At 42.0% G+C, this 16,017-nt stretch overlaps 1 protein-coding gene across 5 annotated transcripts in view; it reads right to left on the bottom strand.

Moving 5' to 3' along the window:
- The window catches only part of kmt2d (lysine (K)-specific methyltransferase 2D), a 33,061-nt gene extending 19,756 nt beyond the window's left edge, over positions 1-13,305 (bottom strand). For 2 of the 5 annotated variants that reach the window (XM_076741911.1, XM_076741914.1), the window contains exons 1-31: positions 12,410-13,305; positions 9,920-10,002; positions 9,475-9,586; positions 9,150-9,352; positions 8,938-9,047; positions 8,667-8,829; positions 7,330-7,501; positions 7,067-7,181; positions 6,688-6,866; positions 6,282-6,577; positions 6,025-6,144; positions 5,073-5,878; positions 4,816-4,929; positions 4,570-4,683; positions 4,319-4,423; positions 4,049-4,230; positions 3,615-3,779; positions 3,302-3,411; positions 3,122-3,166; positions 2,825-3,013; positions 2,576-2,737; positions 2,352-2,474; positions 2,125-2,246; positions 1,891-2,026; positions 1,693-1,779; positions 1,530-1,607; positions 1,247-1,405; positions 1,025-1,094; positions 591-829; positions 387-460; positions 15-65 (exon numbers count right to left, since the gene is read on the bottom strand). In XM_076741911.1, the coding sequence (XP_076598026.1) occupies positions 15-65; positions 387-460; positions 591-829; positions 1,025-1,094; positions 1,247-1,405; positions 1,530-1,607; positions 1,693-1,779; positions 1,891-2,026; positions 2,125-2,246; positions 2,352-2,474; positions 2,576-2,737; positions 2,825-3,013; positions 3,122-3,166; positions 3,302-3,411; positions 3,615-3,779; positions 4,049-4,230; positions 4,319-4,423; positions 4,570-4,683; positions 4,816-4,929; positions 5,073-5,878; positions 6,025-6,144; positions 6,282-6,577; positions 6,688-6,866; positions 7,067-7,181; positions 7,330-7,501; positions 8,667-8,829; positions 8,938-9,047; positions 9,150-9,352; positions 9,475-9,586; positions 9,920-9,968 (4,650 nt within the window). In that variant the 5' untranslated portion in view covers positions 9,969-10,002; positions 12,410-13,305. Of the gene's footprint in view, positions 1-14; positions 66-386; positions 461-590; positions 830-1,024; positions 1,095-1,246; positions 1,406-1,529; positions 1,608-1,692; positions 1,780-1,890; positions 2,027-2,124; positions 2,247-2,351; positions 2,475-2,575; positions 2,738-2,824; positions 3,014-3,121; positions 3,167-3,301; positions 3,412-3,614; positions 3,780-4,048; positions 4,231-4,318; positions 4,424-4,569; positions 4,684-4,815; positions 4,930-5,072; positions 5,879-6,024; positions 6,145-6,281; positions 6,578-6,687; positions 6,867-7,066; positions 7,182-7,329; positions 7,502-8,666; positions 8,830-8,937; positions 9,048-9,149; positions 9,353-9,474; positions 9,587-9,919; positions 10,003-10,222; positions 10,639-12,409 lie in introns of those variants that run through there. The other 3 variants (XM_076741913.1, XM_076741915.1, XM_076741912.1) reach the window with 3 other exon arrangements.
- Positions 13,306-16,017: the final 2,712 nt, after the last annotated feature.

Genomic DNA, 16,017 nt, shown 5'->3' with positions numbered 1-16,017 from the left:
ATGCTTTAATTCACCTTCTGCGCCTTGTTGATCCTCTGAGCTGCTCGGTTATCTTTGGCCTTTTGCTACAAAAAGAAATTGGACATTAAGAAAAGAGTATTACATAATTTGACACCAAAAACATTAGTTAATAATTAATAAATCTTCTGTTAATTGCAGAAACATCATACATTGCATGTATGTAAAAGTTTCCTGTATTTCTCTGTTTAGACATTTTTTCAACTTTTGCATAGAATGGTACCATATGCTACTTGGGAGAATATGATCAAACACGGCACTAAAACAACCTGGCAGAATTTAATACATTTTAGAAATTTGTTTTAAACAGAACTGCAAAAGTTGATATAAATCAAACTTTTTCTTCAAACAAGAAACAGAGAACCTACCAGATATGGAACCTTGTCAGCAGCTGACACCTTCCTCCAGATCTTCATGATTTGCTTACATCGACTAGCCCAGTCTGTGAAAGGAGAAATGTTTAACGTCTGCTCAATATCTAACAGTGATGTAAAACTTACTTTGAAAAAAGCATTACTGTTTGTCCTAACAATGGCTTGTAAATGCTTGTATGGTATTTCTTCCAAACTCACCTGGGTAGTCCTGTTTGAGAGTGGGAAAGTTGGTATTGGCATAAAGAACAGGGGAAATGGTTGAGAGTTCTCCCAGCTCCTCATCTTTCTCCCAGCGCTGGAGACTGCGCTGGTTGTAGGACAGCCCATCACCCTCTGCCTCAGTGGGGGTCGGTGGGGAAGAGGGGGTTGCTGGAGTAGAGGGAGTGGCCCAGGGGCTCTCCTCACCCCCATCTGGACTGAACAATCCTCCTCGGTCCCTGTACATCAAACAGGAGGGTATCGTCTTGCATAAAACAAAGGCTTTACATGTGTCAACAGAGTCGGCTCTACACTGGAAGAGTAAAATTAAATAGCGTCTGCTTTTACACTCTGATCTACAGAATGAGTAGTTGCAGAACTGCATACATCTGTTGGGAAATAAAATACACTAGGCAATTCAGTATTGGTCCTACCGCATATCAAAGAACGGTGACTGAGAGAGGCCAGGAAAGGCGTCCATCATTCCAGCTGAGGGCAGGGACCCTGCAAGCAATTTTCCATGTTTGAGTCCCAATCCAAACTTCACTTAAACATTACTTGCATATACGCACATGTCCCCAATTGTGCAACAAACATGGTTTTAACTTCAAAGAGGTAATGATATGATCATCTGCAGGTATTCCACTTGTACACACCTGAGAGGAGAGCTCTCTGTGGCAGAGCGTTACGATTGAGTTCTCCCTTACTGCCCTCCAATATGGGCTTCATGCCCCCCAGAGAGGAGCCATCTGACACTCCCAGAACCTTCCTGAAGAACTGCTCAGAATCCTGACTCTCCACCCCTTGCGGAAGACCTATCAAGGCAGGACAACATCATGTAAAGCATGATGTTAACATCAGGTATTAAATCAAATGCATATCAAATGCAAAGTTAATATGCCATACTGTATATACCAAAGAATAATCTCAGGGGAGTACCTTCACTTTTTTCTGCATCAGAGTCATGAGGATCAGTTGACGCCTGGTCCTTCAGCAATGAGGATGGTGCAGAAACTCCTAAAAATGTGTAATTTTAAACCAAACTGCAACTATCTCAAGACCATAACATCAAATCAGTAGCAATGTCCAAACAGACACCTACCTGCACCTTCTCCCTGAGCCTGGGGGTCCTCACCCCCTTCTTGCTTGAGAGGAAAATTATCTTTCATCGCACGATCCTTGGAATCAGCTAGTGAGAGAAGCACAAAGGTCACACACCATGCACTAACCTTGTCCACACCCAGTGTCACAAACCATTTACAGAGTTTTCATGTGTCACAGGTCAAGTTTGTGTTCTTACTCTCTGGGGCAGTAGTTTTGAGGCCTGACGACGCTGGTAATGAAGGTCGGACAAGGCATGCGCCCGGTCTCTGCCCTGGTGGTATCATCACAGCTTTCTTACTCAAGTCTATTAGTGTCTTCCCAAAGAAAGCCTCCTGCAGTTAATTACAAACATTTAAGATATTAACATTATATCACTGGATATCATACGTTTTTAAAAACATGTAAAGCATCAGGCAGAGAGACCACAAACCTGGAGATAAGCTGGAAACATGTCCTCAAGTTTGCTCTTCTTCCGGCCCCGACGTTTCTTGGCCTGTTCCTCGCCCTCCACTGGTTTGGGATCCATTATGTTATCCGTATCAGGGTGGGGTCCTTTGCATATATAACAGTGAAATTCAGTTTCCTTAAATTACAACAGTAACAAAATAATATATAATCATTGGATGAAGAAAATTTCAACCATCTGTTGTTACTTACCATCATCAATTGTTCTCTCTATTGGCTGTCCATCTAATGTAGTCTCTCCAGCCAGCTGGGCAAAAAATTCTTTCTTCATCCGCGTGTGACACTTCCTTTGTCGCACCATGAAGCCTCCAATTCCTAATACAATTTATGCGCAAAATATTAGTAAATATTTTATGCATTTCTTAGACATCTATGTGGATGTTATCGGTTGCTTTGTGAAATTCTGGGTTATTTACCAGGCCTATAAGGTTTCCGCTTTCTTTTTTTGCTGTCCTCTGTCTCCTCTGCTCCTCCTTTGAGACCCTCGCAGTCAGCCATGCCTTCAGCTCCCTCTGCACCTGCATCCCTCTCAGGGCTCCCCACATTCTCCATCTTGGGTTCACATTCCATGGGCTCCCCTACAGAAAAACATCAAAATTTTCACAAAGTCTTAAAAAGGACCAAAACACCACTGAAAATTGTTCACACATGGAGAGTGTGCCAACCTTTTCCCTCTTCCCCATCGCCTTCGCCCTCCCTCAGATCGATTCCATCGGGACCTCCTTCACAACACAGAGTGCCAAGACGAGAGCGACGCTGCCGTCTCTTATGCAGGGGAGACATGGAGATGCTGCGAAGCAGGGACATACCTGACTCCGTCAGCCACACACCCTCCAACCGGTAGAACTGGGGTTCTGTAAAGTTGAAAATGCAAACCTGAGTGACTTACAACAAAACAAATAAAGGATGGCCACACAGAAGACATTTGTTACAATAAGTTTGAATAAGCAAAGTCCACTAACCTGGCTCTTTGATCTTTATGGAAGCCATAATGGCTGACTCTACTACTGTGAATAAGGGCAAAAAGCAGGTAGAGAAAGCAAAAGAAATGTCATTAGCACATACAAGAATATTCTGTGTATATTTTTGAAAGCTTAGTCTTCTTGTCCTCAGTTTTAAAACAGGGTTGTTCTGAGACTTACCCACAGGTTTTGGAACATATGGGGTGCAGGATGTGCATGCAAAGCCTTCATCAGAAGCTTGTTCCACCTCATCCTCTGTGTACAGACTTTCACAGACAGCATGGACCCATCTGCACAGGCACGCAGAAATACATTCATATGCATATGTTTCATAACAAATCACACAGCAAATCAAAGATGTTATGGAAAAATTCATGATATGAAAGTACATAAATAATCCATTCCCCACTTGTCTTCATTAGTTGCGGTCTCATGAAAACCTCAGTTTCTGTGTCTTGTGTATGCATGTGTAGTTCTAATGAGCAGCACCCACCGATCGCAGTACTGACACTGCAACAGCAGCTCCTCCTCCATGAAATTCTCTCTGCATACTGGACAAGTGACGAGGCTGGCACAGGGGCCACAGTGGGTGTAGTTGTTCTGCCACTCACAGTGGAACCCCGGTGTGTTGGAACCACATTGCACACAGCACACACACCTGAACAGAAGTGGTGAAGTACTCTGTAACAATTATACAGCTAATATGCAAGAAAAAAAAACAACACAGATGTTGATGTGAGTGGTGTGACATTTTTTTCTGTTGGAGGCAGAAGGATGGGCCTCTGAATTGCTAATGCAGGGCTGTGGCATGAGTGTTTTACATAATATGCAAATTTACATGTGTTCATTTCCATTTGACCCCATTCAAAGCTACAAGGATGAACAAAGCATTGTGTTCTAGAATTTTTCTTGTTTTATTTTTTTTACCATTTGCACTTCCAACCACCCTTGGGAACATTGTGCAGGGGTGGGTCCAAGCAGTAGGTGTGATAGCTGACATCACAGTCATCGCACAGCAGCAGACGGGAGGGGTCTGAAGCCTTTCCACAAACCTCACACACAATACATTCCAAACAGCGCCAGCCCTTACGCAACATTGTCTTGGTGATCTACAAAAGACATCAGGTTTAATCTATTTAGATTAAAAAAAATACAATGATGGAGGGGGAAAAAAGTGATAGATAAAGTTGTGCTTACTTTGCTGTTCACACAATAAGGATGGTAACACTGGGCACACTGAGCACAAGCCAACAACTGCCCCTCCAGACCTTTTCCAAAACTGCCACACACAACACACATATCCTAAAACAGCAGAGAGAGAGAAGGAAAAATAAGAGAGAGGGAAGAAAGAGTCTATTTGTGTTGCATCTGAAAGTGACAACTGTGGTTCCTCCGACAGCAAATGCCTCAGGGTAATTAAAAATGTCACACTATAACAATAGCTGTACCTGGAGAAGGACAAATTTATCAGTGTTTGAGAAGAGAACCACTGTGTTCTGCATGGTGTCATCTTCCTCATCATCTTCCTCCTTACTTATTCCAGTGTCTGAGGTCATGCTCAGCTGTGGACGTGGGGATAAACAGTTACAAACATTTTGCCAAAATTTCGAATTAAATGACAAATGATGACAACAGTGATTATGACCATATTCTAAAAGCTACAGAATATAACGTTGTGTTAAGTCACAGCATACCAAGAAGGCATCGATGCAAGAGGCCATGGCTTTGAGGCGTGACCTCCCACCACGCCCTCTCCCACCACCACCCCCACGAGGTCTTCGTTTCCCAGGAAAACTATTGCTTCGCCCCTAAAAACCAAGGAAAAATCATTTCAATGTCAGGTCATGCTGTGAGAATGTGAAAATGACAACTTAGAAACAATTGTCAAAAGTAAAATGTCAGCTCTCCAAACATTAACACTCAATGACCGACTTGTGCATGGCGACCTCACCTGTTTGACCCGTGAGCGGCCTGGGGATCCTCTGCGTTTCACCTTCTCTCTGTCACTTCTGAGGGGTTCAAAGGGAAGCGAGTCATCAGTCTCAGTGAGCAGGTTATCCGTGTGTGACCGGCCAGCAGGTACAAAGCCAAGTTCCATAGAGAGCTGAGGATCAGGTTCTCCTGGAGAGCCCATAAAGCCACTGCTGCTCTCATCTCCATGGCTCATATTGGACATCTCGTCCAGCAACAATTCTGGCTTAATCTCTTGCTCCTGCAGTTCCTGCTTCACGTCCACATTGTGTTCTTCTCCTTTCATTGTATCGTCATCCTCTTCTTCTTCCTCATCCTCCTCCTCAGAGTGATGTGGTAACCTCCCTTCCATGTCCCCAGCAGAGAGGGCCTCTTGTGTGTCTACTGATAAAGAAAGAGGAGAGGGAGACCGGTTGTCCTGACATGGACTTCTTTCCTGCTTTTTAGCCATGGGCGAATGCTCTGTTTTGTCCATAGAGGAAGGAGAAGCTGGTAACTTTGGTGGATCCTTACTGAATGGTTCTGTGATTGGCATGCCATCAGACACACTGTTTAATAAGTCTGCAGACACTTCTTGTTCCACTGAGGGGGTGGTCTCCTTCTTCTCCTCTTTCTCCACCTTTATTTTTTCAGGGCCCTGCTGTGACACCGGTGGTTCTGCTTTATGGTTGTTAGACTGTGTCTCTGCTGTGGGGTCCTGGGAATGGGCGGTTTGGGTCACCTGGCTGACTGACTCTTCTTCATCAGCAGGTAGACAAGAGGGCTCCTGTTCTGCTGTTGCACATTCTACATTTGAGATTAAGGAATGCAAGGTTATTAGTGTGAACATTTCTAAATCTGTCATTAGTTACGGTACACCATCATACAAATAATTAAGTACTGCTTTGTGTTCAGTTTCAAAAATGTGTGTCTACAGTGTGTTCTGTGTTTACCCATAGACTCGGGTGGAGCAACAGGCGCCTCAGAGGAGAATTCCTCTGTTGCTACCTTTGGCTCTTCCTCCATGATCCTCTCTCCAACGTCTGTTGGCGCAACAACTGCAGACTCCACCCCTTAATACAAAAGTACTTAACTTACAAAGAAAAATCTTTGACATAAACAAGTTACAATCTCTGATTAGTCTTTTATAAAACTCATCACTCGCATGCTTTATAGGCTTTGTGTTACATTGTATCCCCCTCACACTTACCCAAGTCCATGGGGGTCTCTTTGTCAGTCGTGGCTTCAGCCTGACCCCTCTCTGATGTGCCTCTCTGTCCTGGTGTCACCTCTGATAAGTCTGTGTGCTCTTCTGTCGCCATGTCTGCATCCGTTTGGATTGTCATCTCCACCAACTCCATGTGTCCTTCAGTCTCCTCAGATGCCTCTCTGGTTTGTGTCTCTGCTGTGTATGGTTGAGTGACAGGCTGCTGCTGCTTGCAAAGCAGGCAAATGCACTTGGCTTCTGTAAGCTCCGCCACTAAAGCACACTCACTGTGCACCCACCTAAGACAATAAAGAGAACATCAAGAAAAATTTTATGACAATATGAGCTACAGGCCCATATACGACAGCTACCTCCAATGAACACTATAGCGATTGTGAATTAAACTAACCTGTGGCACAAGCTGCAGCATTGCAGTGTGACAGATGGGTTGGCAGCTTTGCTGCATACCCCACACGTAGAACTGCGTTGACGCTGGCAGGCCTCACACACAGCATAGTTGTCAAACCACTGGGCCGAACCTGGCAGCACCAGTCCACGGACACCACACTCCGTACAAACACGACACCTCTGATTACAGATTATGGAGATAAAACCGTAAAACTAATCAGAAACATGTTTTAAAAGTGCTCTTTCAAATACCCTGATAAATAAAAATATTTTCTGACATGAAGAGTCAGTCTCAAAAATACATGTGATTTTGCTTTCACAATAGGTTTCCATGGTAAGGCCATCTCGTTGTACAGAAGTGAATAACAAATGTGACTTACTCTGCATTTCCATGGGTCAGAGGGAAGAGAGTCCATGGCTGGCTGGAGACAGAAGGTGTGGTAGCCCTTATCACAGGAATCGCATACCAACATTTTGGAGTCATCTCCTGGTTGTCTGAGAAAAATAGAATCAAGAACTCTTAAAATGTGAAATAAAATACATTAGGATAAATATCTTAAAAACTATGTAAAAACCATGCAAAGCATTAGGCACAAAAAATCACTCGCATAAAGTACAGTTTGATTCATGATCTTGGACTCACCTGCAAGTCTGGCACACTTTACACTCTGGGCACTGCCATCCTGCCCGCTGGATGGGCGTGGCACCGATCTCCAGACAGGCCGCATGATAATGTTGGCCACAACTCGTACAGAACAGCAAGTCCAAGAGCTCCCCCGTTGAGTCACACACTGCACACCAAGCCTCCTCTCCTGCTGTTAAAAAAAAGAAGAAAACATATGAATTCATATTAGAAAAACAAAAACATTATCATCATTAATTTTTTAGGTTTTCTTAGGTCAACATGAAAGTCAACAGTGAATAACAACAAAGAGCACAACCATGTTCAATGCCTTGGTAGTAGGGATGGGTATTGTTAAGATTTTACCAATAATGCTTAGTGATCCAGTACTTTAATGGTACTCTTATTGATTCTTCTTGAGCAGCAATGGTGACAGCATTGTTTTGAACAAATCACTATTAGAGACTATGATGCGACAATTGAAATGTAAAATAAACAATTATTTACACAAAGAAACAACGTTTTGAACAAATCACTACTGTAGACTCTATAATGCTGTGAATGATGGAAAAGGAAAACAAATGTAAATCTTCAAGTATGCTCTACTGATTAAACCCTGACCAAAAAATCCATGATCAGTTGGTAAATTAGCTAACTCGTAAGATAGTAGCTTAGCAACTACAGCGGCAAAATGTTGTTGATAGCATGTAACATTAGCTACCATCTGATGTAACCTCTCCGTTGGCCTGGACTGATTGTCTAGAGAATGATCTGAAACTGGAACTGTGAATTTCTGAACGAAGGTTCAGGCGATGCTCTGACCTTTTCAGATCGCGTTTATGAACATGCCAGCAAAAAGTCACCTGGCTAATGGTTACCTTTAATCATCAACCAATGTTTGTATTATTTAGTTAACTCCTTGTGGGATTCACGCTGCTGGCACACATAACATGACACACTCTGAGAAAGGACTCTCTTCTGGATTGGAAATCACAAAAACGCATCATAGCCGAATGTCTGAATCTCTCCAAGTTTATCAATGCTAGTCAAAGTATTTTTAAAAGACATCTAAAAACTTACTTCTTCACGTCAGCATTTAACTCGCTGTGACTTTCATAATACAGGGCTGAAACTTTTATGCTTTGCCTCGCATTGCTGTACCTTTAAACTGTTATATTTTTCTTGATGTTATGCATGCTATGTACTCTGTTTTTAACTTTGTTTTATTACTGTCATTTAGTGGTTTCACTTATATTTAGCTGGTCATGATCTCTGTAATGTGTTCACAGCACAGGCCTTACACTGTCAGTATGCCCGCAGCAATGAAATCATAATTCTGACAAAGACGTTTTTCTTACCCAACTCCTCTGCCTTCTCTATGTGCTCTGGACAGAGGAGGACCAACTGCTTCATGGACTGGAAGGATCCACTGGCTGCCGAGCAGGGGAAGTGGTAGAACCGCGAGCAGCCCTCAGCATGGCATCGAATGGTTGCACCCAGCCTTTTGCAGTATTCGCAAAGCTGAAAGAAACAAATGGTAGCAAGTAAGAATTTGTGAGGAAAGCCTCCATTAACACCTATATTCTCACACAATACCATCTAAACCAAGTCTACTGACAGTGCACTTACCCGCTGTGTCCCTGAGATAACGGCCTTATCCACATTCTCCAGCTCCTCATTCTCCATCCGCTTAACTCCCTCCGACCACACCGCACACCAGTGATGAACCCAACAACCCCCTGTTCAATGAAAACCCAAACATCAGTAATATTCCTGAACAAATTTCATTTCTACATCTGTGTGCTGTATTTCTCGTAATAGTAGAATGTTTTGAGTTAAACCTGAGTCGTCAAAGAGTGCCGCCAGACAGGGGGAGTCGGAAAATCCAATGGAAGACAGGTCATCATTCCCGGGCTGAGGCAGTGGAGAGGCTGATGGCTTGAGGGTCGGCCGCTCAGAAGATGGCCCAAAGTGTCTCAGTTCCCGCTGTCCATGCAGGCTCCGCTCCACACAGTTACAAAGCGCACAGGCTCGAACGCTTTCTCTGCACAGCCACAAACAAAATTGTTTATAAAACAAGTAGAAGTTAAGTTTCTGGTGTTGCAAAAGCAGCTTTTTGCACAACAGTGTGCATAAAATCATTTACCATCTGAATGAAAAACTTACATAGGTGTGCTGGAAGAGGCTGCAGTAGAACCAGACACATCCTCAGCAGCAGGAAGGGCTCTGGACTCCTCCTCAGAGGAGACAAGCTGATTTGAAGGGGCATTGTCATCAGCTAGAGAATGGAGAAAAGCAGGGACACAGCCATTTAAAGAAATCATTGCATTAAAAAATGAGAAGAAATTGTTTTCACCAAACTTATATTGACTTTTCTGCTATGCGGAAATTTAAAAAAAAAGTCTAATTTGTTGTGCTCGACTGTTGTCATCTCTATGAAATTCTGTTACAAAACTCTGTTTTGGGAAAAAGAAAAAACTGTTTCTTTGTCAACCAGGTGCATTTCTCTTTAGGAGCAAAGGCACATGTGATAGTATTCATCTTCCTGTTGAATAGTGTACATTTATAATGGATGACATCAAGTGAAAATCACATAAACAAAACACATTACCTGTTGGTTCAGAGTCATTCTCTTCGCAGTTAGATTTCTGCTCGTCCATCCCCCGTACTGATTCTGACCTCCTTAACAGAGATCTGTGATTTAAAAACATAGGTGGAATCAATTTGCTAATGTTAATCAGAAGTAGAATTGTTAATGGTTATATCATTAACATCTGCTTTGCTATCACTGTGTAATGAATGAAGAGAATAGATCTGTTAATGATATTTAAAAAAAATACTAAATGCATGAGATTTAGGTTTGCTGCCGCAAAAAAAAAAATCACAGCAAAGTAGTATAAAAGTCTCCACTTACCAAAAAATAAAATGGCATTGTTCATTAGGCGCCAGATGTTTATCATCATTTAAGAAAAAAAAAAAAAAAAGGAATCCCCAAAATCCATCTTTCTTGCAAAACCATACTATACACTGGTCTCTCTACCCATCAAAAAGCACTTTTCACATTGAGACATACAACCAACAATGCAATCAATTACATATGGCTGTTATGTCCGCACTTTAGATGATTTCCTTGTGTTAATCTGACTTACGTTAGCACTAATGCAATCGAGCTTTCTCGCAAACTCATGAAAATAGCGCGAGGGTTACAGTAGACAGATCAATCGGATCCGTTTTAACAATTCAAGTTATTTTTTTACCCAGCAATACATAATACAAATCGGTGAACCTGCTGCGTGAAAAGGCACAAAATGATCAAACTAAAATGGTGTTTTCTTAAATAAAACAACCATAAATCGGGATACACAAAGAAAACACAACTTCCGTGTGTAGAACTTCCTGTTGCAGCGGGACTCCTTTCGTGCAAAACCGTTGTCGCTCGCATCATAGTTCCGCTATGAGATTCACGCCATTAACAAAAATACTGTAAAACAAACAATGCAGGACCGGACGGGCTCACCATTTTTTTTTTTCTTTCACCGTGCAAAAATAGGAAGTTTAATCATGTTTTTTAACGGTTAAAGGGAATGAACAAACGATAAAAGGCGCCGATCGGCCATGATTCGCATGGTGTATTTGACTTGGTATAGATTGCCTCACTATTATTTGTTATTATCGTCGTGAATGTTAGAAAATAGGTAACCGAGAGAATCGTCCGTGATACGACGTTGCATGCCCTGATCCAATGGGCTCAAAAGACAATGGCTAAATATGACAGTGACTTTGAAATACAGATCCAGCTGGGAGTCTCGTAGTGTTTTCGTCTGTTACTAAACAAAAACTGTGCGTTCGTAGCAAGAACAGCATCCTGTGAGCTAACGATATCACACACACATTTCGAAATGGTCCCTGCTCATTCTCACTGAGGCAGCTGGGAGCAGATCCTAGTACGAGGACGGGTGCGCTTTTCTCGTGTTTATAATGACAGGAGCACAGCTCTTCACAAATGAAGATCAGAATGCAATGAATCATAACACTAAACCAATATCAATGCCATTAGCATTGACATTGTCAAAATGATTTAAGAGTGTTATGAATGCTTGTCCAGCTACTACCGAGCAAACACTTCAAAAATAAAATTAAACATACCCGTTCTATTAATGCAACCTCAAAAACACATGGCGCTACATTATAACGCTGTTTAGGAGATGTCTAAAGAAGGTATAAACTGCAAAGTGCAACAGAACTGATGGTAAAAAATTACTCTATTTAACGTTAATGTTACATCTTCGTAATGGACGTTTTCGGTGGTAGCAACATTGGAAACACACGCTCTTCTCGACGACAACAAACAAGCGTCAAATCCAAGTAATACAAAACCTAACTGGTGTTATATCAGAGGTAATGAAGATACTAACTAGGCTTTATCTCTAAAATTAAGTTGGCAATGTCCAGAGCGCAAGTGATGACATGATGGCCAAGTTAACGTCTTAACATCCTGGCTAGCTAAGTTAACATGAAAAGTATTAACGTTACAAATTAACTTTGGCGGTGAACGCGTTTGTTCTTATTTTGTAATGTTATCCAACAACAGCTGTTCGCTGTTGTAGTTTCATGGTGAAAGCTATTGAGATTTTATAGTTGAAGAACTGCAGAGCTAAGCACTATTCCTCAATGTAAACACCGACTTCAAAGGGTTGGTTGCGTCCAGCAAATAGCCGTGTCCATGTCACCAGCTATAGACTGATACGGAAAAGCTAACAACTGCCAATGGTGACGTAGCAGCTAAGTGTCCCGAAGAGGTAAAACTACTAAACATATATCCAGTCCCATGCACAGGCACATATACTTCTACAATTGTCAACCGGCTACTCTGTGGATCATACCCTGGACGCCGCCAACCTAGAACATATTCCAATCTAAAGTTAGCTCACAGGTAACACAGCTCGTTCTCCAGCAAGTAGACATCTCCATGTGATTGAAGCTAACAGCTAAATGTTACCGATAGCAGAGCTAACATTACCCGGTCTAAGGTCAGGGTTTGTGTGTCTTTAGATATGTCTGTTGCAAGAAGTTAAAAGAGGCAATAATTAAAACAGCTCACCTCACGAAAACAATATCGTCTCCTCATACATCAGCAAAATCCAAACAGCCACACAGCTTCCCAAAACGCTGATGGTCGCTTCATTTTATGTACCGGACTAACGCTGCGGCTAGCCGGCTGGAGGGAGAGTGGGGGAAGTGCACGTCGGCGGAAGGCAGGCTGTGCAGTGCTGCTAGCTAGCTCTTCAACTAGATGGATAATGCTATGGTTAGCTAGCTAACCAGCAACTTGAGCTTTGTGTCGAGTGGTCGTATACTGCCAGGGGACAATTAAGCATCGAGACAAGCCTTCAACCAGCCCCGAAAAGGTTCCCCAGGTTCATAAAGTGAATCCAAATACTACCAATCTGTCTGGCTCTTTGCTTGTTGATTTACCTTGAAGGCTAATAACCCAATACTTGCTAGCTTCTGCCCTGTTCTGGAATCTCGCTCGCGAGGTCGTTAAGGCTACTGCAAGTTTGCACAAAATAGTGCATCCAAAAATTACTACCCCAAACTTTGTTGACACGATAGTAAATATATTTTTTCTTTAAGTTTCAGTCGACTGCACACATTCATCTACCTAAATTTGCAGCTCAACTTTGCATGGGTACCCTTGTGTGGGTCACAAGCATCACTCCACTTCGCCAAACTGCGTTGCGTCTGCACACGGCTGTTCCGCCAAGCGGCTAGTCGCTGCTAGCAGTGCTAGCTAATAACAACTACGTCAAAAATTAATTCATGCAAAAGAGCCAGCAAATATTGTGTTTTATGAGCAAATACGAGTAAAACGTTTCGCAGCTCCAACGCAACGATGTTCAACATTGTGCGAGACTGATCATTTACGGGACAGCACACGATTTTAATCTGGAGAGCGCGGACCTCTGAAATATGGTACATATCAGATATTAGGTCATTAGATTTTCGGATCCAGGGTAGCCATTTTTCATTAACGCTACATTGTCGTTATTGTAAGACCAAAGCTACTTTGACATGTGTGCGGATGGATGCATTTGTTGTGATAAACGAACAGCCGCGCTCTAATGCTAATTGAGTTCGATTAGATCCATAATTCTCCTTGAAAATTAATTTTGTAATTAACATGTGTAAGTACTGAGCGCTTCCTCACGGTTGCTAAGTCCACTTCTGTTTCCATACTGCTGTGCATGGCGCATTTGGCTGGAGTGAGTGACAACGATTGGGAAGAGTAATCGACCTGAATCTGGCTTGATCTGAAATAATCCTCGACGAAGTTTCAGCAGGTTCACTGATAATAACCGAAATAAGACAGGACACCCGATTTAGCTCATTTTTACTTGTTTTATTGTGCACGCTGACGATTTGTGACCACACTGGTTTGCCGTATAACCCAGGCAAAATTACCACCCACGTGGATTTATATCAAGAAACATGGAAATTAATATTAAAAATTAATGTTCAGACCTTAGATAATACTGTATTGCTCAGCCATCCAGCAGACAAGAACACCCTTAACAACCATTTTCCTCTGACTCTGAATCAGTTGACAGTTCACTGAGTGAACTTTCCAATTTTTAATTATCAGTAATTGCTTGTTCATATAATAAATATTCAAATCTGGTCTATAACTTAGTTTAAAGAACAAACATAATGTATACTGTGGGTGTACATAGCACAGACCCTGTTGGGTGTATTGTTGGGAGGTGGGTTATCTTTATCATTTGGTTGCCTTATCACTGTGAGAAGATCACAATGGCATGGGTGACCCAGGAAGCATAGGTCCAAGAAAGTTGTTCTGGGAAGTAGTTTTGCATTAAACTGCTTTCCTTTTTCCCCAGAAAGGTGTGGCACAGCCCAAAAGAAATTTTGATGCTAAAAAATATTTGTTCTGTAGACTACCGAGCAGTTCTTGCAGATCCTCATGTATGTATGTAGTCCTTCAATCAAGATACCAGCCCCCCCATCCATCCCTTCATGGGTTTCAATTGTGAACAAAAAGCCAGAGACAGTACATGCCGTGAAGTTTGGATGTCATTGGAATGATCCAGTGATTTAACAGAAAATCAAATTAGTTAACAGTCAGCTCCATTATGAGAGGGCCACAGATCAGCTATTGTACAGTATATGTCCTGTCACGCCCAACAGCCAAGCACTGAAATGTTACAGGTAAATAGCAAACTGAGGTCATAACTGAAGGCTTATAAGTAAGTGTAGAGAAGAGCATCTGCTAAATGTCCACACAAATGCCTGACAGGTCATCTGCAATACATTGTGTGCTACACAAGCAGTGAACCACCACCTGCTGCAGAGGGGTGATCTGCAGCTGGCCCTGCACTGTGAAACGTCTGTGGTAATGTGCAGAGGCATCTTTGCGCAGAATGTGCCCCCCAGGGCTCAGATAAGACCACTGAGGAGAAAAATGTTACGAGAATTCTTATCAGCAGGGTGAATGCAGTCGGCACTCGAAAGCTCCATGCAACTAAATAAAGAACTGTCTGTCCAAATGTAACCTGAAATTCTGAATGTTTTCCTTGTAATAAAACTGGAGAGACATGCTACAAGCCTTAATTTTTCATATCAGAGTTATTTACGTACAGAAAACTTAAATGGTTGACAGCAATTCCTACTCAAACCAGATGATAAAACCACAAACAGTATATTTTGATGGGGAAATGTGTGTTTAGTGACTGAATATAGGGTGTGCAGGTTATCCTTTTGAAAATAGGTTATTACTGGGCCCTCTGACAGGATTAGTTAACTTACCATTCAGCTTCAGCAAGATTGGATTAGATTTTGGAGGGGGGGGACTGAGACTGGTTTGAAGACAGTGACTGATTGGCCGATGGGCGTAAATAGAGGGTGGTATTAGGACACCAGGCTTTTCCTATTGGCCAGTCAGCTGAGCGGGTGCTATCCCATCTGCCTCCTGCATCTCAAGGATAATCCCCTAGAAATACCTCCACAGATGTTTACAACAGAACATAAACCGAGAGAATAGAGTTGGGGTGCTCAGTGTGCAGTTTGTTACAGTTATATCCAGTAAATAGTACTGGAAGAAAATACTTTTACTGAATACAGTTTGGTCTGTTTAAATATTGTACGTGTTTTGAGTTCATAATTCTGATAACATACTGTGCATTCAAATATTTGCTGTTTTGTCAGTGTAAAAATGCATTCCTTGATGAAATTACAAATGTATAATTTCACAGTGTGCATAGATAGTTACCAACAAACTGCAACTATAACAATTCAAATCAAATTAGTTAAAACACAGTTTATTATCTAGGGTAGTTATTATGTCTATAATGACATTTAAGAAATGGTATGAGATAAAATTCAGACATAATATCAGTTCCTCCACAAGGGGGTGTATAACCTTGTACTACTGTGCTGTCTTGCATACGGTATATGAACCTTTAAAAAGTAGTTTGGCATGAAAAATAGTTGAAGTAAATGTTTACCAGTAATTGGTAACCTCCATTTGTAACATTATAGCACAGACTGGTGGACGTCTGGTAGACATAGGATGCAACAAAGTAGAAAGTTGTGTGAATAATGAACTGTGCTAAACCTCTAGCAGGTATAGTACTCGTGACCCCAACTTGATCAGTGAATACTGATGAAACTGTCTCCTAAGACTCAAGAAACCTG

This window comes from Chaetodon auriga, chromosome 10 (assembly GCF_051107435.1).
Source record: "Chaetodon auriga isolate fChaAug3 chromosome 10, fChaAug3.hap1, whole genome shotgun sequence".
Classification (NCBI taxonomy): domain Eukaryota; kingdom Metazoa; phylum Chordata; class Actinopteri; order Chaetodontiformes; family Chaetodontidae; genus Chaetodon; species Chaetodon auriga.
This window is presented reverse-complemented; position numbering and strand designations above follow the sequence as displayed.